The 24,403-nt window shown below is 47.5% G+C and overlaps 2 protein-coding genes across 2 annotated transcripts; one reads left to right on the forward strand and one right to left on the reverse strand.

Annotated features, from left to right (window-relative positions):
• Positions 1–434: 434 nt before the first annotated feature.
• On the reverse strand, positions 435–6,947 carry MRPS18B (mitochondrial ribosomal protein S18B). Its single transcript, XM_043449864.1, has 7 exons — positions 6,786–6,947; positions 5,322–5,430; positions 4,949–5,046; positions 4,754–4,822; positions 3,099–3,165; positions 1,577–1,636; positions 435–997 (listed from the first exon to the last, which is right to left on the reverse strand). The coding sequence occupies exons 1-7, from the start codon at positions 6,861–6,863 to the stop codon at positions 702–704; spliced, it is 777 nt and encodes a 258-aa protein (XP_043305799.1). The 5' UTR covers positions 6,864–6,947; the 3' UTR covers positions 435–701.
• A 415-nt stretch (positions 6,948–7,362) lies between these two features.
• Positions 7,363–23,595, forward strand: PPP1R10 (protein phosphatase 1 regulatory subunit 10). Its single transcript, XM_043449863.1, has 20 exons — positions 7,363–7,514; positions 7,739–8,266; positions 14,368–14,486; positions 15,091–15,177; positions 15,332–15,467; positions 15,882–15,933; positions 17,677–17,754; positions 17,903–18,076; positions 18,258–18,363; positions 18,460–18,572; positions 19,048–19,148; positions 19,401–19,545; positions 19,622–19,780; positions 19,889–20,135; positions 20,301–20,364; positions 20,473–20,667; positions 20,803–20,878; positions 21,104–21,217; positions 21,383–22,093; positions 22,350–23,595. The coding sequence occupies exons 3-20, from the start codon at positions 14,380–14,382 to the stop codon at positions 22,457–22,459; spliced, it is 2,775 nt and encodes a 924-aa protein (XP_043305798.1). The 5' UTR covers positions 7,363–7,514; positions 7,739–8,266; positions 14,368–14,379; the 3' UTR covers positions 22,460–23,595.
• The last annotated feature ends 808 nt before the right edge of the window (positions 23,596–24,403 follow it).

The raw sequence follows: 24,403 nt of genomic DNA on the forward strand, positions 1-24,403 counted from the left end.
CCCCAGGGGACCGCCCCTCCCCGCTCTCCCCTCCTCCACCACCCGCCTGTAATCGCGGCAGCTGGCCCCGGAGACCCCAATCTTCTTGCCAGACCAGCTGTCGCTTAGCAACAGCACTCACCCCATCCTCGCCGCCCACTGCAGCGGGCGCCATAGCAACGCATTTTTGGGGCTTAGTGTCTCATGCTCCAAACCTTTCAGCCCCTCAGTGAACAGCTGGGTATAGTGAGAACACTGTGCCTCCGGCATAGGGGGCCACAAGTGATCAAGAGAGAATGGTACAACTGCTCATTTCAGGTGGCTTCTGGTCCCAAGAGCCCACGGGCAGGGTTGGCTTAAACCTGACCACTCCTCTCCCCACAGCAGCACCCACTGCCCACTCCCTCACCAACCCCAACCCCCACCCCCACCAAAGCATTCATTTGAAATTGAGCCCAGAGACAGGATACAGCTTTATTGTGGGAAAATGCAGCTGGCACAAGTCTGAAATAGTAACAATGTATAACCCATCTATTTACAACAGCAGGGACTGAGGTTTCCCATACAAATCTGTACTGCCCTCCCTCAGCCTCATGAGTATTCATCCCTTTCACCAACAATCATCTCTGGTGATTGAGCTTGCCACTGGCCACAAAGTAGACACAACTCTTCAGGATGAAGTACTGTCTATGAGACCCGCTGGTTCCCGTCCCAGTCTACACCTACAGAGCACTCTGGGAGCCTGCCTGCTCAGCGGAGGTGGCTTCAGTGGGGGCCGTGAGTGGCACCTTGGGCATTGACTCAGGTGGAGGGCCACTTTCTTCTCGGAGATGGCCCTGGTAGAGCCGGCGAAGGCGGGACAGCTCTCTCTCTGGTGGCTGTTTCCAGCTGTACCATGGATACCAGGGGTCACCAGAAACCAGAGTGGGGGCTGGTGGAGTAGCACTCACAGCTCCATGAGAGGTACTGAAGTCAAGGTCCCGGGGTTCAACCTGGGGAATGTGGTAACTGAGGAGACCTAGGGGGTTAAAAATAAAAGACAAAGCCAGGGGAGAGGAAAGGGGTAATTCAGATTAACAAAGACAATAAGGAAAATAACATTTAAAAGGAGGAAGGGACCAATCAGAGCCACTGGCTACATTTATGCATGTGGTGTGCCACCCAAAGGTAACTGGCCAAGGGGGCAAGTGTGGGCTGACGTGCTGCCTGGGCTCTTGCCTGCCAAGCTGTGCAGTCCTGTGCCAGGGTGAGGAAGCTGCATCTACCCTAACAGAGGGCTACCTGTTCCTAACTTGTGCAAAAGTGTCATGGAGCCCAGGGTCAAAAATTTATACAAAGTTCTTATGATCTAGCCATGGCACTGGGACCAACAGTTACAAAATAAGAAGGCAGAGAAAGAACAAAGGGACAGGGCAATGACAAGGTAAGAGACTCAGGAGAGGAAACTAAAGGACTCTGGAATGATGAAAGGAGAGATTCTTGAGAACATGTTGGGTGCTACTTCTCAGATAGCTGGGAGGATTTATATCCACTCTCCAGCCCTAAGTCACTATCCTTATGCCTAAGGAAACTGCCCTATGCCCCTTCTCATGCTCACCATGATCCCTGGCTTTCTGGATAGCCTGGGTCAACTTCTTGTGTTGCTTCATACAGACCCCTGTGGGGAGAAAAAAGGTAACTCACAGCTCATTTTATAAGGCACAGTAAATAAAGAACACACCTGCTTCCTTATCGTGATTGAGGGTTAGTTATGGAAGACCAGCTCTACCTAATGACCCCATTCCCCTGACCTCTCCATGAGCCTCGGTTTCCCCTTCTGCTCAGTGGCAAGAATGTTCTCTGAGAACCAGGATGAAGACTTAGGAGGGTCTGGCCAGTACAGAGAAGCCATTTAACAGTAAAGGCTTCAAGACAGACAGCAGAACACCATTCAAAAGGCAAGTGTGGTGGGACTTTCCTGGTGGCCCAGTGGCTAAGACTCCCACTCCGAATTCGGGGGACCTGGGTTCCATCCCTGGTTAGGGAACTAGATCCCACATGCCACAACTAAGAGCCTGCATGCTGCAACTATAGATCCCACATGCCACAACTAGAAGTTCAAGGATCCTGTGTGCCACATCTAAGACCTGGCACAACCCAATAAATAAATAAAAATAAATATTAAAAAGAAAAGGAAAGTGTGGTTAAAGGGCTAACTTGGACAATCCACAGAGAAAGATTCAATAAAGGAAGAAAGGATTTCAGATCTGGGGAAGATTATCTGAGAAAGTGGCAAAATAGTCCTTCAGCCTTTTACAGTTTAACTATAAAACTCTTCTTAAAACTCCCTGGGAATTTCCTTGGGGTCCAGTGGTTAGGGCTCCTCATTCTCACTGCTGAGGGCTTGGGTTTGACCCTTGGTCAGAGAACTAAAATCCCACAAGCTGCACGTGCAGCCAAAAGGAAAAAAAAACCCAACTCCTTGAAAAACCAAACTCCACTGACCAGGCTACCACCCCCTAAAAGGGTGGATTCTGATTATTCTTTGCAAATTTATCTTGCTTTGGAACAGAGGTTAGCAAACTGCTTCTGTACAGGGCCATACACCAAAGGCACTGTGGCATATATTTTAGGCATATATTATTGTCTATCTCAGCTCAACTCTGCCATTGCACCCTGGAAGCAGTCGTAAACAGTATGAAAATAAATGGACGAGAGTGAGCTGGATTTGGCCTGTGGTTGTAGTTAGGGAATAAATAGATGTGATCTTGAATTGCTGAGCTTACACCAAATTTGGGAACTCTAACTGAACTGTCAATCACATTAAAGAACAGTCAATTTATGAGAAAGCCTTCCAGAAAAGTGAAGAGACCCTAGAGAAAGGAAACAATCAGCACCATTTATCTTTTAAGAGCTCCATTTAGATAGTTTGCTTATATTAGTACTCACCTGGATCTTTTGTCCACATATAATTTATTTAGCATATGACTACTCCCTTTAGATCAAGATTTCCAAAAGGTTCCATCCCACTTTTTATGCCATTAGTAGGAATCATCAAAGAAATACCTGTCTGTCTTAATAAACATAAGAGGTGCTATAATAAAAAGCTATTCTGGTGGTGATGGGGATGATGGGCTCACCTGTATATGGAGCATGGAAGATGATACCCGTGTGGGCACAGACAAACTGTTTTAAGAGCTTCACGTTCTGTAGAGAAAAGTAGTGGAAAAACAAGAGAGAGGAAAGGGAAGTCAGCAAAATGTTTAGAGGTTAATCACCATGTCCCAGTTTTAGCCCCATCCCTTTACTGAACACATTTTCTTGCAAACTTTTCCTCTTCCTGGCCTCTTAACCATTTCACATGCACATCCTACATTCTGAAACTGAGACTCACAAAGAATTCTCTTCTGCAGGGGTCAGGTTAAAAAGTCAGCTCTTCATGCAACAAATTAGGGACAGCGGGATGGCAAACCCTTGAAATCACCCAGAAAATGTAGTATGTGTTATTTGTTTGTAAGTGACTAACTTATATGAAGGTATGTTATATGTAATGTATGTATTTGTTAAGATCAATTTTAGAGATTTAATAGTTAGAATGACTCCCAGCCAGCAATTAATCACAGGTGATAAGACTCCCAAAGGAAAAGCAGGTAAACTGGCAGAGTGCAATGGCAGGTGGACTCATCTGCACTATTCCATCTGTAACCTTTCTCTCTCCCTTAGTCATGTAATTTCTTATAAATTGTATCAAATGATTACAGCCTTTTTTGGTAACTAGTAATACATAGCTGAAATTGACAAGTATCTCCTGGACTCCTCTACAACCTGTATCAGAAAAAGCCTGGAAGCAATCAGACTCCTGCCTCTGTTGACTGACATATGAATGCCCTCCAACTTCCCTGATGACCAGCCAGTCTCTGCTCTACTATCTTCTAATACTGCAAATGCAGAAGAGCACTTTTCCACTGTCATCTTTAGAGTTTCTGAATCCTTCAAGAAACAAGTCCTCTCCTCCTCACAAAGAAGGGTTTTTTTGAAAAAAATAACTAGATTATACATTGTTTCATGTATCTGCCCTCCCGGCCCAAGTCTTGACATGTGATCAAACATCAATGACAACAAAATAAAGAAAATCCCAGGAAAAAACTAGTCCAATCTACCTGAAAGTAACTGATTGATATAAATGAACCTTTGGGCATTTCCCTCTCATTAGAAATGAGCATTTCTCTTGCCAATTTAGACTGTAAACTTCACAAGTAAGAGATGAATCTTTTATACATAACTCATGAAAGTGAAGTGAAAGTCGCTCAGTCGTGTCCGACTCTTTGTAACCTCATGAACTGCAGCCTACCAGGCTCTTCCGTCCATGGGATTTTCCAGGCAAGAGTACTGGAGTGGGGTGCCATTTCCTTCTCCAGGGGAATATAACCCATGGTAGAAGGCAAAAGTCTGGAAGGAGGGACTTCTCTGGTGGTCCAGTGGTTAAGAATCTACCTTCCAAAGCAGGGGATGAGGGTTTAATCTAAGATACCACATACCTCGGGGCAACTAAGTCCATTTGTCTCAAGTAGAGAGACACCCTCGCCACAGTGAACAGCCGCTAAAACCCAACACAGCCATAAGTAAATAAATAAATACTAAAAGCTGGAAAGAGTAATGTTTTTACATTGCCAGAAAATTAATGCAAAATAGACTTAAGGGGCCCAGGGTATGAAGAATAGGGCACCTAAGGTAATCTCTTTTAGTACTGCAAGGAGACTCCAAGTCTTTATACTGAAGACAAGATTCTCCTTACCCTAAAGTCAACATGCAGCTTCTGATCCCGGCAGATGGGGCAGGGGTTCCCAGCAACTTTATTTCCACGCTGTAGAGAAAAGAAACAGGCAGGTAAAGACGTTCAAAGCCCTGTCAGAGAAGTATTGCTGCCTCTGTCACTATGGCCTCCAGCCCCACTCCACGTCCCATCCATGTGCCATCCTCAGAAACTCACAATACACATCTTTCGAGTCCGCTGTGGGGGTATTCCGCCTTTGTGGTTTCGACGGTAGTCAGCCCAGACAGGGCGAGAACCATAGCGGTTCTGGTACTCTGAAATGAAAAGACCATACAAGCTATTCCTGGGTGATGGTGGTGAGGTGTCTCTGTCCACTTATTTCAGACCTCACTTGATGCGCCCCTTGTCCTTTTAGAAGTACCTTCTGGAGACTTCCCTGGTGGTCTAGGCAAGTGGCTAAGATCGTGTACTCCCAATGCAGGGGGCCTGGGTTGGATTCCTGGTCAGGAAATTTGATCCCACATGCTGCAGCCACGACCTGGTGCAGCCAAATAGATAAGTAATAAATATTAAAAAAATAAACAAGTACCTTCTGAATCCAGGTACTTCCAGGGTTCATCCTCATAAGGGGAAGCAGGAACTGGGGGCAAAGAATCATCCTCAGGGGGGGCTTTGGTGCAAAGAGTCTGGAGGGGAACCTATAAAAGAAGGGGCAGAGAGAAAATGAGACAAGAGTTCAAGGACACAACGTGATTGGTTTATTAAACGTACACCATAAGCAACAGAGGGGAACCTATTAAAGGAGGGGCAGAGCAGAAATGGTTGGATGGCATCACCAACTCAATGGACATGAATTTGAGCAAGCTCTAGGAGACGGTGAAGGACAGGGAAGCCTGGTGTGCTGCAGTCCATGGTGTCACAGAGTCAGACACAACTGAATGACTGAACAAGAGGGAAAACGAGACACTGAGTTCAAGGACAAGAACTGGGAACTGACTGGTTTATTAAATCTACACCATCAACAACCGGTATCCCTGCCTCCAGCTTGATCTCGCAAGAAAAGGTAACATTAGAAGATAAATAGGATAGGTGACTGGGAAGCAAATTTATTTGAAAAGACAACTCAAAAACCTGGCACACATAAGGTTTCTGTGCTTCCTGAAATGAACTCAGTGTAATGGAGAAATAGGGAGAATGTCTATCTTCTTGGAGTTAAGATGTGTGGTACGAAAAGGATGTAAAGGACAGGTGAGTCTCCCAACTCAATTGAATCCTCAATCACTGAGTTGCCCGGTCTTATAAAAAGTTGGTCAACATTCCATATGGCAGAACAAACTTGAGTCCTAACGCTATGTCCGAAGCTACCAAGTCTATAATTAACTCTGTGGTAGCCCCTCTCATCACTCTTCAGTCCCACTGTAGGGAGCGGCAGATGGGCAAGCCTTCCAAAATCACCCTGCCCCATCAAGAATCTGCCCTACCAAGAATCTCCAGGGTGGTAAGTACGTGTGGCTGAGGGGAAACCGCAATCCAAAGTAGTTATGCTCTCATGTACGCTCTGGTTAAGAAACTGATTTAGTGAGATAAACAGCCGAGAAACTGGTCCCCCGGTCGTGAGAATGCATCCTGGCTTTACTGAGCGATAGCGGGCTGGTAGTAGTTAGTGTCCCTCACAACCCAAGGACACACTCGGGCATCAAAGATTTAGACACCACCATACATACAGTTAACAGTGGTTTGTGTTTGGCCAAGGGGTCCAATCCATTCCATCGCCTAATTATCCAGCCGAGACGGAAACTTGGGAAGAGAATGACATCCAACCATGGCTCTTTACCCTTGTCTCGAAATTAGAAAACGCGCTGTACTGAGGAGTGAGAGGGGAAGGGGGAGGATGGTGGAAGCAGAGCGTTTCCTTGACAGCCAATGTATAAGCACTTGGGAAGGTCTCCACTCCTGGATTCCCGGCAGTGGATCGACGACCTCCAGAAGGTACAACCCTTCTGGAAGGTACAAACAAATCTGAGGTTGTACAAAATGTGCCCCAAGGAGTTACCTGAACTCCGTAGGCACCTCTGAAGGGCGAAATGTTAGGAAGGCGCCTCAGCAACATGTTCACTACGGAGGCAGCCATCTTGACGTACCCGCAAAGCAGGAAAGTCCGCAAAGGAGATTGCGCATGTTCCAGGAACCAGAGTAGGGTGGGGCCAAGGACGACCCCGCAGTGCGGAAGGCGGACGCGCGTCTGCGTCAGGACGGAAGCGTGAAGGGGGGGGGGTACGTAAGGCGAGGGCAATTTCAACTGCGTCATAATCGAATTCGGCCTTAAAATTGCATTTTTGCTGAACCAGTCACTATGACTCTTAGCTAACATTCTTAGAGTCTGTCTTTTAAGCAATTTTGAAGTCGCTTTTGACCGCAATGCTTTCATTGCGCATGCGCCGGTCCGATTCTACCAACCCTTGATGAGACATGTTCTCGAGGGCGGAAGTGGTGGAAGCGGAGGAAAGGGAGGTACTAGGCTGCTTGGTCACGCGCACGCGTTAGGGGGCCCCCCAAGGAAGGAGGCGGAAGAAGGTGCCCGGGGAAGGGGCTGAGCGAAGGTTAAGGCCGGATATCCAATCAGCTGGTGAATGGTGTATCTGGTTGACCAATGAATTCACGCCTCGCTCATATTGTCTCGCGAAGAGGGCGTTTCACTAGCACGTTTGGGCGCGTTGGGCGGTGTCCTCGTATAAAAGACTCCGCCCGAGCGGGCAGTCGCCATTCTGGGGTTCGTTTAGAGGTAAGTGTTCCCATCTTGTCGGTTGGTGGGTAAAATTTTGCTCGGAGAGTTGGCCTGGGGAATGGGTCAAACGGGGGCTCAGTTGCGAGCCATGACTCGTATTAAGCGGCTGTGTTCGGGGTGGGACATGGAGGTGTTTGGGGACAACAAAAATGGTACTTTTGGGTGTTTTAAAGCAGCCCGTACTGATTATATCTTTCTCCCTTGTGTTCCTTTTATCCCAGGTTTGAATTTTCTCGGAGAAAGACAGGCCGGCCACCAGGAGAAAAGAAACAAGCCGCAGCAACATCTAAGCCCTTGAAAGGATCCAGAGAGAGGGGGGAAAGGGAAAAGAGCAGCCACCAGCCCAACCACTTGTGTCTTCTGCCCCTTCCCACCTATCTTGCCCACCCCACCAGCCCACGCTGCCTGGGACTTGAAATCTGTGGCCGAAGGACCGTCACCACATAACTTCAAAAATAATCAACCACCCTCCCTTCCCAAACTCACCCAAGTCCACTCATCCAGCGTTTACTTTTTTTAATCCACTCAGAACTTTTTTTCTACGACCCCCCTCCCTAAATGGAGTTGGGTGGGGGGGGAAATGAATACTGAGTTGGCCTTTATTTTTTCTAAAGAGATTTTTTTGATCCAATGAGGCCCCCCAAATAATTGAGTTTTGGGTCCTGGTTGGTTGTTTTATTTTTTTCTCCAAAATTTTAATCCCCTCCCCCCCTGAGCCCGAGGTGCTGACGTCGCAAAAAAATTGGATAGTAAGTGTCGAATTTTCAAAAACCAGCCTTGCAACAAGAAATCAACGTTTCCCGTTGTGAAACCAAAATAATGAGAGGAAGAAATGAGACCATAGAACAAATAGAGAACTGGAGAAGGACCGATCCGGTCACTTAATCTCCATTAAAAAGGGCCTTTGGGTCTAAAACAGTGTTCTCTCTCCCTTACCACCTACCTCTTCCCTGCTCTGTTGCAGGCAAGGAGAGGGTGGAGGGAGGGCCTGCGAGTTAGGATTTTGATGGTTAACCCTTGGTAATCCAGCCAATTTCCAGACTGCCAAAGCTATAAGTGTTTGCTTTTTATAAGGAGGAATGGTTACCTTCCTCTCGTTAGCAGTCTTCAAAAGGGTTAATGAGCTCACATACAAAAGATGGTGGATCTTGTGGCCCAGAAGTCCCACTTCTTTGTGTGTGAGACAAGCAGGGCGCTTTTCAATTTGCCAGATTAATAAGCAATCTGTACATAAAGATTGCAGGGTAAGGAGATGGGCGGAGAGCAGTAATAGTTGGGTATATTTTTAAATGATTGTTAACTCCTCTCAATTTTAATGTAATATGCTTGGGGTATATTTGTGTGGTTAATTCAGGTGGCAATCTAGGAATAAAGATTGCAAGACACTTTAATTCAGGGCAAAATATAATCTTAGTGCCAATACATACAAGATTGATAGTTGGGGAGGTAAAGAATGTTTTGTAATTGTTGCAGATTGCATAGGTTATTTAAAAGAAAAAGTAACATTTTAACTTGATACTTTCTGGTCGGGAGAATACAGTTAGAGGGTGGAAAGGTTGGGGAAATGTGGAATTCAGGAGTATTAATTTTAACAAGCCATTTAGTGCAATTGAATGCTATCTAAAAGATTTGTGTCGTTAAAAGGAATTTTTTTTTTCTTCCCTGCTTCAATATGGCGACTTTCTTTGTCCTTTTGTCTTCCAAGCGGCGTTGCAGGTTGTGTCTTGACCCATTTTTCTCCTGTCCTCCCACCTCAACCCTATTTGTTGAGAGGGGTCCAAGTCCTCCCCCCCTTTCCCTTTATAGGGAAGATGCGGGGGGGTAGGGGGCGGTGGTCGTTAGTAGCAAGTTGAACCTCAATTGCAAATTCAGTTCCTCCCCGCAGAAAATTGTTCTTTCAAATATTTTAATTGCTTGTATTCTCACAAAGCTCTTATTGATTCAAAATAGGTCAAAGACTATTCAGGATGGGGCTGCTTTTTTTTTCTTTTTTTTTTCTAAAAAGGGGTGTTTTAAAATGTAAAGAGCTACCGGCGGAGCCTGGATAGCTTTTAAGTTTGAGTCCTCTTCTCCATTACAAAATGGCGTCCCAGCTTCTTTGTTTTTCCTTCCCCGTTTGCCATCCAGAGCTTAGGGCCGCCCTAGAAACTTGGTCAAGGGGGAGGAGCCGCCCTGAAAGGTGATGTAATCAGCTTTCTCCCTCGTTTCTCCACCCTCTCGAAACCCCGCCCCCGAGCAGATGCCTTCTGGATTCCTCATGCACGCTGCTGCTAGACGGGAAAAGCCATTTTCCTTATGTTCTTTAATCTTTTGTAACCATTATCTTAAAAGGAAAAAAGCTTGTAGCAATTAGATCTTGAAGCTGTCTCCTTGGGCAGCTCTAGTTTTTGTATAGAAGGATCCCGAGCCTGTTGCTTTTATTTTCACCCTCTCTCACTCATCACTACTGCTTGGAAGTTTAACCTGCTTTAGTTGCCTGGGGTGGAAAACCAGTCAAACAGCTGTATTTTAGGTCTGGAAGCTTTAGCGGGGGTGTGTGTGTGTGAGTGTGTATTGGGGGATACTGGGAGAAAACACAAAGATTGTAAAAAAGTAACAGGAGTAAACAACGGGCCTAATGACCCTGAAATGTGCGGTTTGTGCTCAGGAATCAGTCAGTCCTTGGGCCTCCTGCGTTTGGTCGATTTGTATAATGAAAATCTGGGGGAGAGTGGGTATTCCAGGACTTACTTCTAAATGGCCCTTATTCCCGCCTCTGGGTGTGGGGTTAAGCTCTTTGTGTTCAGTGCTGTATCACAGTTCTCCAGTTGCTTAGCTCCTGCACACTGGTACTAAGATGAGAAGTGAATCTTTAGGAAAGGAGGCGGCAGGTGTAAGCTCAAGGCAGGGGGATTCAAGCTACGGTTTCTGGTAAGCAAAACCTTTCTGGTATTACATTTCACAATCTTCATTTCTTTTTTTCCCAAAGAGCCACCCTTTTTTGAATTTCTTTTTTCTTCCCGTCTAAAATTCTTTGAATACAGTGGGAAAATAATGTCCTCGTTTTTCAACTTGTGCAGTGCTGTAGCATTTGGTGCATGTTTGAAAACCATGCCCGAGTTGAGGGTGGTATTAAGGGTCTTGTCCCTTTCTTACCTTTCTTCCTCTCCAGTTTTTCCAAGTCAAATCTTAATCAGACTCTACTTTTCATTTTTTGAAGTCCTGCCCTGAAGCCGTGAAGGGTCTAGGCAGAATTGGAAAGCAATTTTTGTACAACTGCTTTGTGCTGACTTGGTGAGACTATAGGGCTAATTTTCTGTTGGGTATGGATTCTCGAATGACTCAACTTCTGGATTGGTGGGAGGGACTCTTCCACATGTCCTATTGACCACAAGTTTTTTATCTTTTAAGCAGTTTGCCATGTGTCTCTGCAGCATACCTACCTTGGGAGCTGAACATTCTACCCACTGGGGTTCCTGATCTCTAGTGAGCAGGGGATTATAATAAAGAAGATCTGCCTTAACGTGGGAGATGGGAAAAAGGTCTCCTAGGGGACCCACATCCATCCCGAGAACGGCGGACAACCTGATCATTAGAGTTTGTGGCCAGAGTTCTATCCTGGGACCCTGTCCTCTGGGTTGGGGGCTGAATTTACACTTTTATTGAAAAGCAAATAAGCTTTGGAGGAGGGCAGGGGCTACCAGCTTTCCAGAATGATTTTGAGGGGCGGGGGGCGGCTTTCTACTTGAGAGGTGCAACCTTGTGAATCACCTGAGACATAATTCAGTTCACTGTGGAGACAGACTAGGAAATGCATCAGTTGCCTTGGGAAGTGGTGAATGTAAGCTACAAAGCACTTCATTTCCAGAAGTGCTGAGGCCTCTTAAGTTAAACTTGGACTCCCTCCTTTGAGTAGTGATTTTAAACTTGCATAGAATTTTTGTCCTGAACCAGTTCAGTTTTGATTCATTGGTGATGGGTACAGAATAACTTTGGCTAGGGTAGATAACTTTTCACCTTATTTGATAATTCTTCAGTAAAATTTATTTTGGAGGCAGGAGTTGGTGTCACTTCTGGACTTAATTTTATCTCTGGTAAGAAAGGTTGAACATTGCCCAGTGCCTTGTGTCTGCATGCCTCTGCCCTCAACATTCTCTGAAAGGAGAGCCCAGGTTAGGACAGAGTAGAGAAGATGCCAGAGGTTGCTTGCCCGCCACCCTCCTATATGTTCTGCCTTCAAGGAAATCAAAACATATGCCCTGGATTATTTTTGTTGCCAGAAAACTTCCTTAAGCTTTCCTTCCAGGCTTCTGATATGTTATGACACATGGTCACTGCCCCTCCTTTCCTGGTCAGCTCCTTTGCCTTTTTCTGCTGTAGGCCTGTGCCAGAGTTCTAGGCTCTTCATTCCTTTCCACTTGAGTGCCTTGGACCTTTTTTCTAAATGTACTTACTTCAAAATAAGGCAGTTAGGTTGTAAGCCACTTGGGGTCCTTCTAAGTGAGTGAAAGCTATTTTCCCTGAAGAAAAACCATCATGAGAAAATTCACCTAGATTTTAAAGCCACATGATTGTTTGTGAGATAAGTTTAGTTATATTTCCAGAGTACAAATAATAGGAAAACTGTAGTGCAAAATGAATGTTTTAACATTTCTTCTGCTTTGTCTTCTAGCTTTCCTTGGCTATTGTCTTTTATTCTTGCTTGCTATGATTGGAAAATAAAAAGTTGTCCTAGTCCCATTCCTAGTAGAAGGCACTGGACAGTTTCTCCGTGTGCTCACTGGTTTCTCTCGAAAGAAGCTTCTCTAATCTCCCACCTTAAGCAAAGGAACATTTGAGCTCAAGTGACAGGTTTTTTTATGTGTGTCTGTGAAGGAAGTAGGGCAAATGGGTCTGTTGGCCTAACTGGTGGTGCAAACGGGACTGTTCCAAAGTGCTGTGTTCCAGCTCTGGCTTTGAATCTGAGGGTCTAGCCATATTTAGGGGGTATTGGTTTGAAATGAAGTTACATGGAAAGCTTTTTGTCAAATGGCATATCATTGGTTACTTAATGATATATATTACTTGGGAGTCACTCTTGCTTTTCCAGTCTCTAGCACGTGGGAAATCTGTTTGATGTATTCCTTTGTTGTGTCTATATATCACTTTATAGTGCCTTACTACCTGGGGAAAATTCCTTTATCCTCGTGTCTGTCTCTGTGTGTGAGAGTCACCACACTTCAGTGGGTTTGGCCTGTGGACTTCTAATTTATCTGGTATTGGACTTGAATGTTTTTTCCTCTGACCTCTGACCTTAGGTTCTACCTGCCCTTGTGGAGATTCCAGGGCAGCAGCAACAGCAGTTACCCCAGATTCGCTCACCTTTCTTCTTCACTCCTTGTGTTCAGCTCACAGGTTCTGGTCTCGGGAACCGGGTCTCCCCACCACTGCCACCCCCAACCCCTGCCTCTGCCTCTTCTTGGCCTAGGTTGTTAGGACCTGGAAATTTAGCAATTTATTGACTTTTTTGTTGGGAAGAGTAAAAGGTTGAGATTGTTACGCTTGTTTTTCTCTTTTAGCTTGAGACTAAATATCACTGTTTGACGTGATCTCTAAAGAAGCCTGCTTTCTGCAGAAGCATAGTCATCTTTGTAGAACACCACTGTTTCCTGTCTTTGTCTTTGCACTAGATGCAGGAGGCTGTTTTCACCTTGCCACCTTCCTACCCAGTGTCTTGTTTCCCAGATGTCGATATTACTAAGGTGCCTTTTCTGCGTCTCAGAAGCCAGTGTTTAGGGGCACTGTGGATAAAAATCCTAATCAGAACCATATTGATTCTAAATTACTTCTCCTGAACTTGGGGTCTGGCCTAGAAATGGCTTAACTCTTCTCTGTTCCAAAACAACTGTGTTTAGCTTTTAATTAACTCCTTTTCTAACCTGGTCTAAAGTAGCTACTTAAAATTTAATGGCATTTTCCCAGCTTCTGGTTTTATTTGTTCTTTCCTTTTGGCTTCATGGTTTCTAATTTCAGGCCCTCCTCAGGGATAGTGGGTGGTGGTGTGATTTAGGTGGGGAGTTAGGAGTCAGAGCTTCTTCTTTGCTTTTGAAACCACAAACTAATCTTGCCCTTAACTTTGAAACAATAAAAACTTGTGCAGTGTTTGATTAATGAGGGACCTTTTTTTTCAGGGCTTAGGAGGACCTGCTTGATTTTCGTTACCTCCAGTTGTCTGATTTCTGGGAGCCACCCCTAACTCCCATGGGGGAGAGGATCTGTTTTCAAGTTTTATTTCCTTCTCTTTGACCTACAGCTTAGAATGATTATCTACTGATGGAAACATAACTTATCCTGCCACCTGTGGCATTTGGCTCTTTGTGAGCTAAGACAAAAAATAATTGACTCATGGAAGACACTTAGTCCAACACCCCTGATTGGCCCAGTTCTTCTCAAGCTGATAGTTTGGGGGGGTGGTGTGTGTGTTTTAAGGTAGATTCATTAACTAAGGAGAAACCATACATAATAAGCAAAAATGCCTTGGAGAGTTGAGTGTTTTGGGAATGTGAACCTTAGCTATGATACACTGTGAAGTCCAGTTATCCTAGGAAGGATGTCACTTGGAGCAAGAGGACAGGTGCTGCCTCAGTCTTCCAGCCTAATTATTATTCCTTCAGTCAGTGTTAACACAGTGCTTCACTTGCCAGGGCTGTTCTCATAGTGGGGACAATGGTCTGTGTTGATTTTTCTTATCTGGGTAAAGGTGAATATAGTTGAATGTAGATTGAATAATTAGTCGCTACTGATCTGTCAAATGAAGAGATGGAATTTATTAGAGACAGTTGGAGCTGTCCTTGCCACCCATTTATTCTTTGTTTTTGTTTTATTCTCTTAGAAAACTTTGATCATGGGTTCGGGTCCCATAGACCCCAAAGAGCTTCTCAAGGGCCTGGATAGTTTCCTTAACCGAGATGGGGAAGTCAAGAGTGTGGATGGGATTTCGAAAATCTTCAGGTGAGTCTGTACCCTTTGAATTTGTTGTGAGTAGAGGATACTGTGTGTTGTAATGTGACTATCCTTAAGGCAGATAGTGAAGTGTGTTCCTGAGAGGAGTGGGAGTCAATGGACTAGGATTCAAATCCAATTATGTTAGAACTGGTGATAGTAAAGTTGGCCCCTGGCCCTAATGGCCTCTGGATATTTAGAGAGCCACAGTCCCAAGCAAAGGAAGGAAGCAGAGGAGCCAGGTGACAGGAGTCTTGGTTTGTTTATGTTTTCCTTCAGGGATCCTCAGGTTTTCCAAGAGAAAGCAACTTAGGACTGAATCAGTCCTAAGAGATGGTAGTTGAAGGCAAAGGCTTTCACCCGGAAGCAGCCTCAGACATGTCCTGTGTGTGGGGGAAGCAGGGACACCCACCTCCCCAGACTGGAGACTTCAGTGCATCTTCTCCATTGTGTTCCACCCTTCTGGGGGTTTCCACATCTCCCCTAATCCACCCCATCCTTCTGGGGGCCTGTGCGATTCCCCAACCCGGGAGCAGAGTCCCAAGTTCTCGGGAATCTCTGGGCACTTCAGATTAGACACCCTTGGTTTCTAACTGTGCTTCCTCTTTTACAGCCTGATGAAAGAGGCACGAAAGATGGTGAGTCGGTGCACGTACTTGAACATTCTCCTGCAGACCCGTTCACAAGAAGTCCTGGTCAAGTAAGTGGGGACCTGGGTGACTGGGATGGGGAGATGTAGTTAGAAGTGGGCTGGTGAGGCACGGGATTCCTCGGTCATTGAAGGGGGACAAGGAGGGTGGGGTGTATTCCCAAGGCCCAGGAAGGGCATCACAGATCCCCCTGCCTGCCTGCAGGTTTATTGACGTCGGCGGTTATAAGCTTCTTAACAATTGGCTGACATATTCGAAGACGACCAACAACATTCCCCTCTTACAGCAAATTCTGCTGACCCTGCAGCACCTGCCCCTCACTGTTGACCATCTCAAACAGGTACCTTTGGTCTTTAGAATCCTGATTCTTCCTTTTTGGTTTAGCCTAACAGATGAAAAACCCACATCCGTTCTGATGTGGCTGCAGTCTTGGACCTGTGAGGTAGAATAGTTAAAAAAAGTAGTAGGAATTTGGAATCAAGATTTGGTTCAAATCCGTCCCCTTTAATAGGTGTATGACATGGGGCACTGTGTGTATCCATGCCTCAGTTCTTTGATCTGTAAAATTAGAGTGATTGAACTTACCTAAGTGGGTTGATTTAGAGTAAGAATATGTCTCCAAGGGCTTTGTACGAGAGAGTGTGCAGTGTTAGTGGCTGTTGAGAGACTGAGTGAATCTGTGGGGATGGTGAGCTCTGGGGGGGCAACTTTTCCTCCTGTCACTTACCGTCCTGTTGCTCCCTATCTTTGATAGAACAACACAGCCAAATTGGTGAAGCAGCTGAGCAAGTCGAGTGATGATGAAGGTGAGGGCCTGTCCTTTCCTAACAACATACATGCTGGTTTTCCCAGTAAACACCCTGCTGTTAGGGCATGGCAGAATCGCAACTCCTGGGATATATCTTAGCTTTGATAGCAAGAGATTCTTTCCTTTTCTAGGACAAAGGGTTTTGGAGCTCCTGGCAAGGGTCAAACAGTTCTGGCTTTTCTTTTTTGTATTTTTAATTAATTTATTTATTTTGGTGGTGCTGGGTGTTCGTTACGGTACACGGGCTTTCTCTGGTTACGGTGAGCAGGGGCTGCTCTTCATTGTGGAGCACGTGGTCTGGGCGCATGGGCTTCGGTAGTTGTGGTGCACGGACTTAGTTGCTCCACAGCCTGTGCAATCTTCTGGACCCGGGACTGAACCTGTGTTCCCTGCATTGGCAGGCAGATTCTATACCCACTGTGCCACCAGGGAAGTTGCTGGCTTTTCTTTAGAGAAAAAAAGGATTTACATCCATCCAGGAGTTCACCCCAAATTTTTTTACCCAAGATGTAAACCAGGAGCACAGGATATACTAGTTTCCCACAAGTGAACAGTATTGCAGCAGAGCTGATCCCCTGATCAGAGTATAGGCTTGCTCTTTGTGGGCAATGATGTGTTTGGTCCCTTTGGAAAGAGGCTATGGCTTTGGTGTGGTGGGACCATCCAGTCCTGAGCAGGCCTATCTGTAGTTCCATTAGCTGGAGCAGAAAACCCTGGGACATTTTCCAGGATAAACGATCTTGATTTTGTTTTAACTCACATTGTGGTGTTTAAGTGAAAAATATTCCCTGGCTTTCCATCCTTTTATATGATGAGCATTTCACTATTTTTGTGACATCTCAGAGTAGTTTTGTAGGATGGTCTGTAACACAGAAAGATCCTGTTAAATCATTGTCTGTCTTTTGATTATCTGCTAAGGTGTATTGGTTCCTCTTTCAGCTGGCTTAATTTTGCTGCCTTCATTATTCTGTGCTGACTTTAGATACTGAAGTTTGTACATTGCTTATCAACTGTGTCCCTGGACCACAGTATCAGTTGCTCCCCAAAGATGTTAGGATATTATATTCCTCCAGTGGGGATGCACTGGGTTCATACTGCATTAGGTATAGAAGTTACCAGTTTTGTGACTGTTTTGATGTTCTACAATAGTCTCATCATTGAATGAGCCCATAATTGGAACATTGGCCTGGAAAGAGATACTGTAGATAGGAGATGTTATTTGCCAAGTACAGAAGGAAAGAAAGGGCAACAAAGGCATTTTCCCCCCATGTATTTAGAAATGTTTATCTTTAAATTCTCTGACCATCTTTTTTCTCTAGATAAACTGTGTTCACTCATCCTAAATTGGTCTGTTTTTCAGTTTCTTTTTTCACTCTTGCAACATCTAATTGATTTTTTAAAAGGCTGTTGTCAAAAAAAAAAAAAAGGCTGTTGTCACTAGCAGCATTCTAGGAAAAAAAGGTTGCCTAGAAAATACTTTTAAAGAGGATCTGAATGTGCCTCCATGAAATTTTGCATTAAGTTTCCCTTTAGGACAAGGTAGACTAATACAGTTTCTTTTTAAATCTAATAGCCCTTCAGATACTTGAACTCTGCCCACCTTTCTCCTGATTTTATTGTAATAAGTGGTTAGGGGTAGAGCACAGGCACGGGTTTATTCTGCCATCTTCTAGTTTTATGACTTGAATCTCCATGCAGTATGTTACATTACTTAGGCATTTCCTCTTTCTCTTACCTGCAGAACTCCGGAAATTGGCCTCAGTCCTTGTCAGCGACTGGATGGCGGTCATCCGCTCCCAGAGCAGTACCCAGCCTGCTGGTAAGCTCTTTGGCCCTTGATTCCTTGGATTTCTTTCTTTCTTTCCCACTGGGTTGTGGCCTTCCATGCCCATAGCCTGCTTTTTACTTCTGACAGTCTTTTTCTTTGTCTAAATAAAATCCTTTTCTTCTCTGTTTTTCCACAACAGAGAAAGATAAGAAGAAACGGAAAGAAGAGGGAAAGAGTCGAACCACCCCTCCTGAGCGACCGGTGACTGAGGTGAAGGCTGAGACTCGGGCTGAGGAGGCCCCGGAAAAGAAGAGGGAGAAGCCCAAGTCTCTCCGCACCACAGCGCCCAGTCACGCCAAGTTCCGCTCCACCGGTAAGACTGCCTTCTGGCCTCTGGAGGGTCTGTGGGTAGGTACGCAGCCGGGCCTACAGACTTCTACCGTAACTCTGAAGAAGATGGAACACTAGTGGGTGAAGCGTCACGGGGGTTTATACGGCTTGATGAAGGTTAAGGGAGGAACAGTCCGTCTCCAACACCAGGTCTTTTCTCTCAGGACTAGAGCTGGAGACCCCGTCTTTGGTGCCCGTGAAGAAGAATGCCAGTGCAGTGGTGGTTTCTGACAAGTACAACCTTAAACCCATCCCCCTCAAGCGTCAGAGGTACGGACCACATTCTGGGTTCTGAACGGTTGGTGTCTGTGGCCCTGAGGGAGAAGGAAGGGGCAAGTCTGGTGCTGACCGTTCCCTTTCTCACAGTTCTGCAGCTGCCCCAGGAGATGCTGCCCCTCCTGCAGAGAAGAAATACAAACCACTCAACACAACACCCAATGCCACCAAAGAGATCAAAGTGAAGATCATCCCACCACAGCGTGAGTCTAAAGTGGGAGGATGTACTTGGAATTGGGAGCCAACTCTTCATGGGAATGAAACACTTTTCTCCACTTTCATTTGATTTCTTGGTGTCTTTTAATGTGTGTACCTCAGAAATTCCCTCCATGGGAGTCATTCAGATGGCTTAGGAGTGATTTGAAAGATGGAGTAGGGAGGCTTGCTACTCAGTGATGGGTTGGGGTGCTCCCAGCTGTCACGTTCGTGGGGACTGGCTTTGTCACTTACTTGAGCTGTGATTCATATCCAGAGCCATGGCTTGCCTGCCTTTAAAAGAAAGAAAGAATGACTATTTTTTGTGCAAATCCCCCTACATACACTTCCTGCTCACCTTGAGCTTATTGTGTCCAACATTCAGGCAGCATCTCTATTGACCAATTTTCTGCTCAGACTTTGTAAGAATAGGCTCGTGAAGAGGTCTGATGATGCTATTTTATGTTTTTTTTTCTTTTGCAGCTATGGAGGGCCTGGGCTTTCTGGATGCACTCAATTCAGCCCCTGTCCCAGGCATCAAAATTAAGAAGAAGAAGAAGGTGCTGTCACCCACAGCTGCCAAGGTACGGGCGCTGGGCCATAGGTACCAGTGACCAGGTAGAGAAGATACAGGGAGAGGAAGGGCCCAGCAGCTTAGAGTGCCTGGGGAAGGCAGGAGGCATTTCAGACGTAGACTGGTGGCGGCAGAGCATTGTCAGAGACGGTCTTCCTTGACAGGAAGTGTCTGGGGATCCTTCCTGGAACCTGAACAAATTGCCCTGCCTTGACCTTGACTTTCCTGTGTGCTCAGTGACTTTCTTTTTCTTCCACAATAGCCAAGCCCATTTGAAGGAAAAACAAGCACAGAACCAAGCGCAGCCAAACCTTCTTCCCCAGAGCCAGCACCTCCCGAGGCTATGGACACAGAACGTCCTGGGACCCCAGTTCCGCCTGTTGAAGTCCCAGAGCTCCTGGATACTGGTGAGTTCAGAACCTGGATCAGGTTTGGGGGTTCTTTGAAAGGAAGGGACTGGTCTGAAATCACTCCTGCTTCCAGCCTCTTTGGAGCCAGGAGCTCTGGATGTGAAGCCAGTGGAGAGTCCCGGTGATCCTAGCCAGCTGACCCGGAAAGGCAGGAAGAGGAAAACTGTGACGTGGCCGGAGGAGGGCAAGCTGAGAGAGTATTTCTATTTTGAACTGGATGAGACTGAGCGAGGTGAGCGATCCAGTTTCCTCTGTAGGAGGTGGGGTTGAAGGACTTGGTTGGTAAACGGACTTGGTAGGGCTTACTTTCCCCTCTTGCTTTTTTTCTCCTGGATGATAGTAAATGTGAATAAGATCAAGGACTTCGGCGAAGCAGCTAAGCGAGAGATACTGTCAGACCGACATGCATTTGAGACAGCCCGGCGTCTGAGCCATGACAACATGGAGGAGAAGGTGCCCTGGGTGTGCCCCCGGCCCCTGGTGCTGCCCTCGCCCCTCGTCACCCCTGGAAGCAACAGCCAGGAGCGGTATATCCAGGCTGAGCGGGAGAAGGGGATCCTTCAGGAGCTCTTCCTGAACAAGGAAAGGTGAGCAGGAGGGGGATCGCTCCCTGAGGTATTGAGCCCTTGAGGGCAACGGGCCTTGAGGTTATTAGAAGTGGGGTGGGGGTTAGGAAGAAAGTGGAGGACCTGAGTAAATAATCTGACTGTCATTCTTTTATTTTTTTCTATTGCCTGCGGCATTCCTGACAGTCCTCATGAGCCTGATCCTGAGCCCTATGAGCCTATCCCCCCAAAGCTCATCCCCCTAGATGAGGTGAGTATTGCGTGCTGATAGAGGCTGTGATTGTATTAATGCCTCTTTCATGTAGAGAGACAATCTCTTCATCCCTTGTTGGTCCTGATTGTCCACTTGTTCTTCCAGGAATGTTCCATGGACGAGACCCCGTATGTTGAGACCCTGGAACCTGGGGGGGCCGGTGGCTCACCTGATGGAGCAGGTGGTTCCAAGTTGCCTCCAGTCCTGGCTAATCTGATGGGGAGCATGGGTGCCGGGAAGAGCCCCCAGGGTCCTGGAGGAGGGGGCATCAACGTGCAGGAGATCCTCACCTCCATCATGGTACGAGCCTCCCTCCTGCCCCTCTCCTGTCGTCTTGCTCTTTATGCCCCTTCTGCTCACCTTCCCGTCTGCTTCCGCCTCAGGGTGTTAGCCTTGTCCTCTGTTGACCTTGTCTTTAATGTCCTTACCTTACAGGGTAGCCCCAACAGTCATCCCTCAGAAGAACTGCTGAAGCAAGCAGACTATTCAGACAAGATCAAGCAGATGCTGGGTAATCCTCAGGGCCAGCCCCCGGGCCTGGGCGAGGGGACCACCAGTGGACTTGGGGGAGCACGGGTGTTGCCACTAGGCGGCAAGACGTGGGAGGGGAAGACTGGACAGAGAGCGGTGCTCTGCCAGGTTGGTTGGAAGGGCTGGCTGGATGCACCTAAGCGGGAGGACATCATGCCGCTCTTCTCGAATCCTCTTGCTGACTGCTTCACTCCTCATTCAACAGTGCCACATGGACTCTTAGGCCCTGGTCCGATAGCCAATGGTTTTCCACCTGGAGGCCCTGGGGGCCCCAAGGGCATGCAGCACTTCCCCCCTGGACCTGGGGGGCCTATGCCAGGTAGGTGGAGAGCAAGCAGTTGGAAGGGGCTTGTCTGCTGGATTTGGGCCTGGTAACAGCACAGGGTTGACCATACCTGGGGGTGGTTTAGGTTGGGAGATGGTGGTCTCTAGGTATAATTCAGGTAGCTGACATTATCTCTCCCTTTTTTTCCCCTCCTAACAGGTCCCCATGGAGGCCCTGGGGGCCCTGGTGGGCCAGTGGGTCCACGTCTCCTGGGTCCCCCACCCCCTCCCCGGGGGGGCGACCCCTTCTGGGATGGCCCAGGTGACCCTATGCGGGGTGGCCCGATGCGGGGCGGGCCAGGACCTGGCCCTGGGCCATACCATAGAGGCCGTGGTGGCCGAGGAGGAAATGAACCTCCTCCTCCTCCTCCTCCATTCCGGGGGGCCAGAGGAGGTCGCTCTGGAGGCGGACCCCCAAATGGACGAGGGGGCCCTGGTGGGGGCATGGTTGGCGGCGGTGGACATCGTCCCCATGAAGGCCCTGGTGGCGGCATGAACAGTGGCAGCGGACATCGTCCCCATGAAGGCCCTGGCGGTGGCATGGGTGGTGGGCACCGCCCCCACGAAGGCCCTGGTGGTAGCATGGGTGGTGGGCACCGCCCCCACGAAGGCCCCGGCGGTGGCATGGGTGGAGGCAGTGGACATCGCCCCCATGAAGGCCCTGGTGGAGGAATGGGTGCTGGTGGTGGCCATCGGCCCCATGAAGGCCCTGGACACGGGGGGCCCCATGGCCACCGGCCTCATGATGTCCCTGGTCACCGAGGACACGACCACCGAGGGCCACCCCCTCACGAGCACCGTGGCCATGATGGCCCTGGCCATGGAGGAGGGGGCCACAGAGGGCATGATGGTGGCCACAGCCATGGAGGAGGTGAGGATGCTCCCTGTCCCCCTACACAGCTCTTGGTGTCCCGTACAAGTTTCTGGGGGACCTCATTACTGGGGGTGTGTCAGGCAGAACATGAGGTCACTTCACTCCCAGTTCCCAGCATGCCCGTTTTACTCTTCTCCCAGGCCCCCAAGACTAGGTCTCTGAAAGACGGCTCTCGGGATGCCTTGGACTGGGGGGATGCGTGGCACCGACCTCTGAGCCTTCCTATCTAACAATTCCATCCTCGTCCCCACAGACATGTCAAACCGCCCTGTGTGTCGACATTTCATGATGAAGGGCAACTGCCGCTATGAGAACAACTGTGCCTTCTACCACCCGGGTGTCAACGGGCCCCCCCTGCCCTAGGGACCACCTGCCCGCCCTGCCCACACACACCCTGTGGACTGCAGCCTTGCTCCTTCCACTCTTTATGGCTTCTGTGAGGCCCATTTCCCCCTTCCCCCAGCTGATGAGGAGCCGGCCCCCTCAGTGCCCACACGCCTGGGTTCTGGGGGTTTTCTGATCACTGGTGCGCATTGATGTACATATTTTCCTCCAGTCTGGGGAGGAGAGAGACTGGACACATTCTGTACCCTGGACTGCTGAAGAGGAGACCCAGTTGGCTTCACTTTTTGAGGAGTTCTGCCCTGTATCCCAAGCCCCTTTCCGGTATTACCCTTCACGCCTGAGAACCTAAAGCTGGTTATCCTGGAGAACACCTCTGCTCTCCTGCTGTGGGTTTTCCACATGCACACGGAACTCTGACGTGGGATCAGCTGCACTTATGAAATTCTCCCAGCCACGTTCATTTCCCCATGGGTGGGGATGTAAAGGGGTACCGTGTACCCCACTGCACTGAGAGGGCTCAATCAGGCTGGATTTGAGTTCTGGAACACATCATCCCCACCCCTCCCCAAACACAGGCTTTTTACATTGAGTCCTTTCTCAAGTGAGACTTTTGCAATCTTCGAGGACACTCAGGTTTGCGCCTTGGGTGTGCTAGGTTCAGTGATGGCAAATCACATCTGCAGCCCATGAAAGTTTTAGCTGGCAGAGGTGAGGCCATGGCGGTGGTCCACCCTTGCCTGCAGCTCCTTCTGGAAACTGTAAAACAGTGAGACCAGCTTTTCATCAACTGAAGCCTGGCATGCTGGGCCTGACAGTCACACTACATGCACTGCCTCTGGGAGTGAGCGTGCTCCTGGTCCCCACCTGGAACCTCGTAGGTGTGAGGCCTCCAGCTCCCTTGCCCTGTCGGCCACCTCTGAATCCCCAGCCAGGTACCTTCCTGGGTGGATTCGATAAGATGACCTGCCCTCTCCCAGTCCTCTCCTTCACCCGTCTCGGCATCAGTTGTTTTCTATGAAAACAGTGGATTGGTTAGGTTTTGTGCAGGGTCTTGGGTTAGAGCCACAATGGATTTGAGGATGAGTATTTTCTTTTTCTTTTGGTTTTGTATATTTTGTACATTAATAATAAACAGTGGAAAGAGAAGTATTTAACCTCCGGTGTGTTTGGACTCTGTTTAAAAGAAAACATTATCAGCTGTGGTCAAAGGTTCATCAATACCTCTGGAGTGTGGTTTTCAATCCTAAGTGAAACACGGGTGAAGGAGTGCTTTGACTATAAACACCACACACGGTACAGGGTAGGTGGCATGCAGTCGAACGCTGGGGAGGGCAGAGCTCACAGATCACCTGAACTGCAGGAGGTATAGGCATGTTGATTCTAGCTGATCCTACCAGCCCTGTGACTAGCTTAGTAGAGGGATAAGAGTTAAGTGAAGAAAGAAAGATCAAAGAGCAGTTCCTAGGGATGGAAGGAAGGAAAAACAGATGGATTCTTGCAAGACTGAGCAGCTTCAGTGGAAAAATTTTAGAGTGTAGACAGCTTATTCCCAAAGAGCAGTGTAGTGGGAAATACCCCTGCTGCTAGGTGTAGACTCAGTTATTTTCAGATCTTAAGGCTAGGTATTGAGGGCATAGTTGATGGAGTAAGATTCCCAGGGATGGGAATTCCCTGGTGGTCCAGTGGTTAGGATTCAGCACTTTGACTGCTGAGACCTGGGTTTGATCTCTGGTTGAGGAACTAAGATCGTGCAAGCTGTGCTGTGCAGCCAAGAAAGAAAAGTATATTTAAAAAAACACTCCTAGGGAGACAGGAGGTTTTTCCAGAACACGGGGAGGATTAAGTTTAAATAGGAAGTTCTGCTATTCTATATTAGATATTAGATTACATTTTGTGGGGAGAGGAAAAGGGAGGGTGGGGATTTGGGGCTACAGGTTGAGAATAGTGGTTTCCAACCTTTCA

The sequence above is a fragment of the Cervus canadensis genome, chromosome 28 (assembly GCF_019320065.1).
Source record: "Cervus canadensis isolate Bull #8, Minnesota chromosome 28, ASM1932006v1, whole genome shotgun sequence".
Lineage (NCBI taxonomy): Eukaryota > Metazoa > Chordata > Mammalia > Artiodactyla > Cervidae > Cervus > Cervus canadensis.

Coding starts and splice junctions, on each gene's coding strand:
- MRPS18B (XM_043449864.1), bottom strand. CDS start 6,863: ATGGCTGCCTCCGTAGTGAACATGTTGCTGAGGCGCCTTCCTAACATT. Junction 5,047..5,321: donor GAAGTACCTGGATTCAGAAG/GTACTTGTTTAT, acceptor TTTTCATTTCAG/AGTACCAGAACCGCTATGGT. Junction 3,166..4,753: donor AGCTGCATGTTGACTTTAGG/GTAAGGAGAATC, acceptor TTTTCTCTACAG/AACGTGAAGCTCTTAAAACA.
- PPP1R10 (XM_043449863.1), top strand. CDS start 14,380: ATGGGTTCGGGTCCCATAGACCCCAAAGAGCTTCTCAAGGGCCTGGAT. Junction 15,468..15,881: donor CTGTTGACCATCTCAAACAG/GTACCTTTGGTC, acceptor TATCTTTGATAG/AACAACACAGCCAAATTGGT. Junction 17,755..17,902: donor GAGCAGTACCCAGCCTGCTG/GTAAGCTCTTTG, acceptor TTTCCACAACAG/AGAAAGATAAGAAGAAACGG.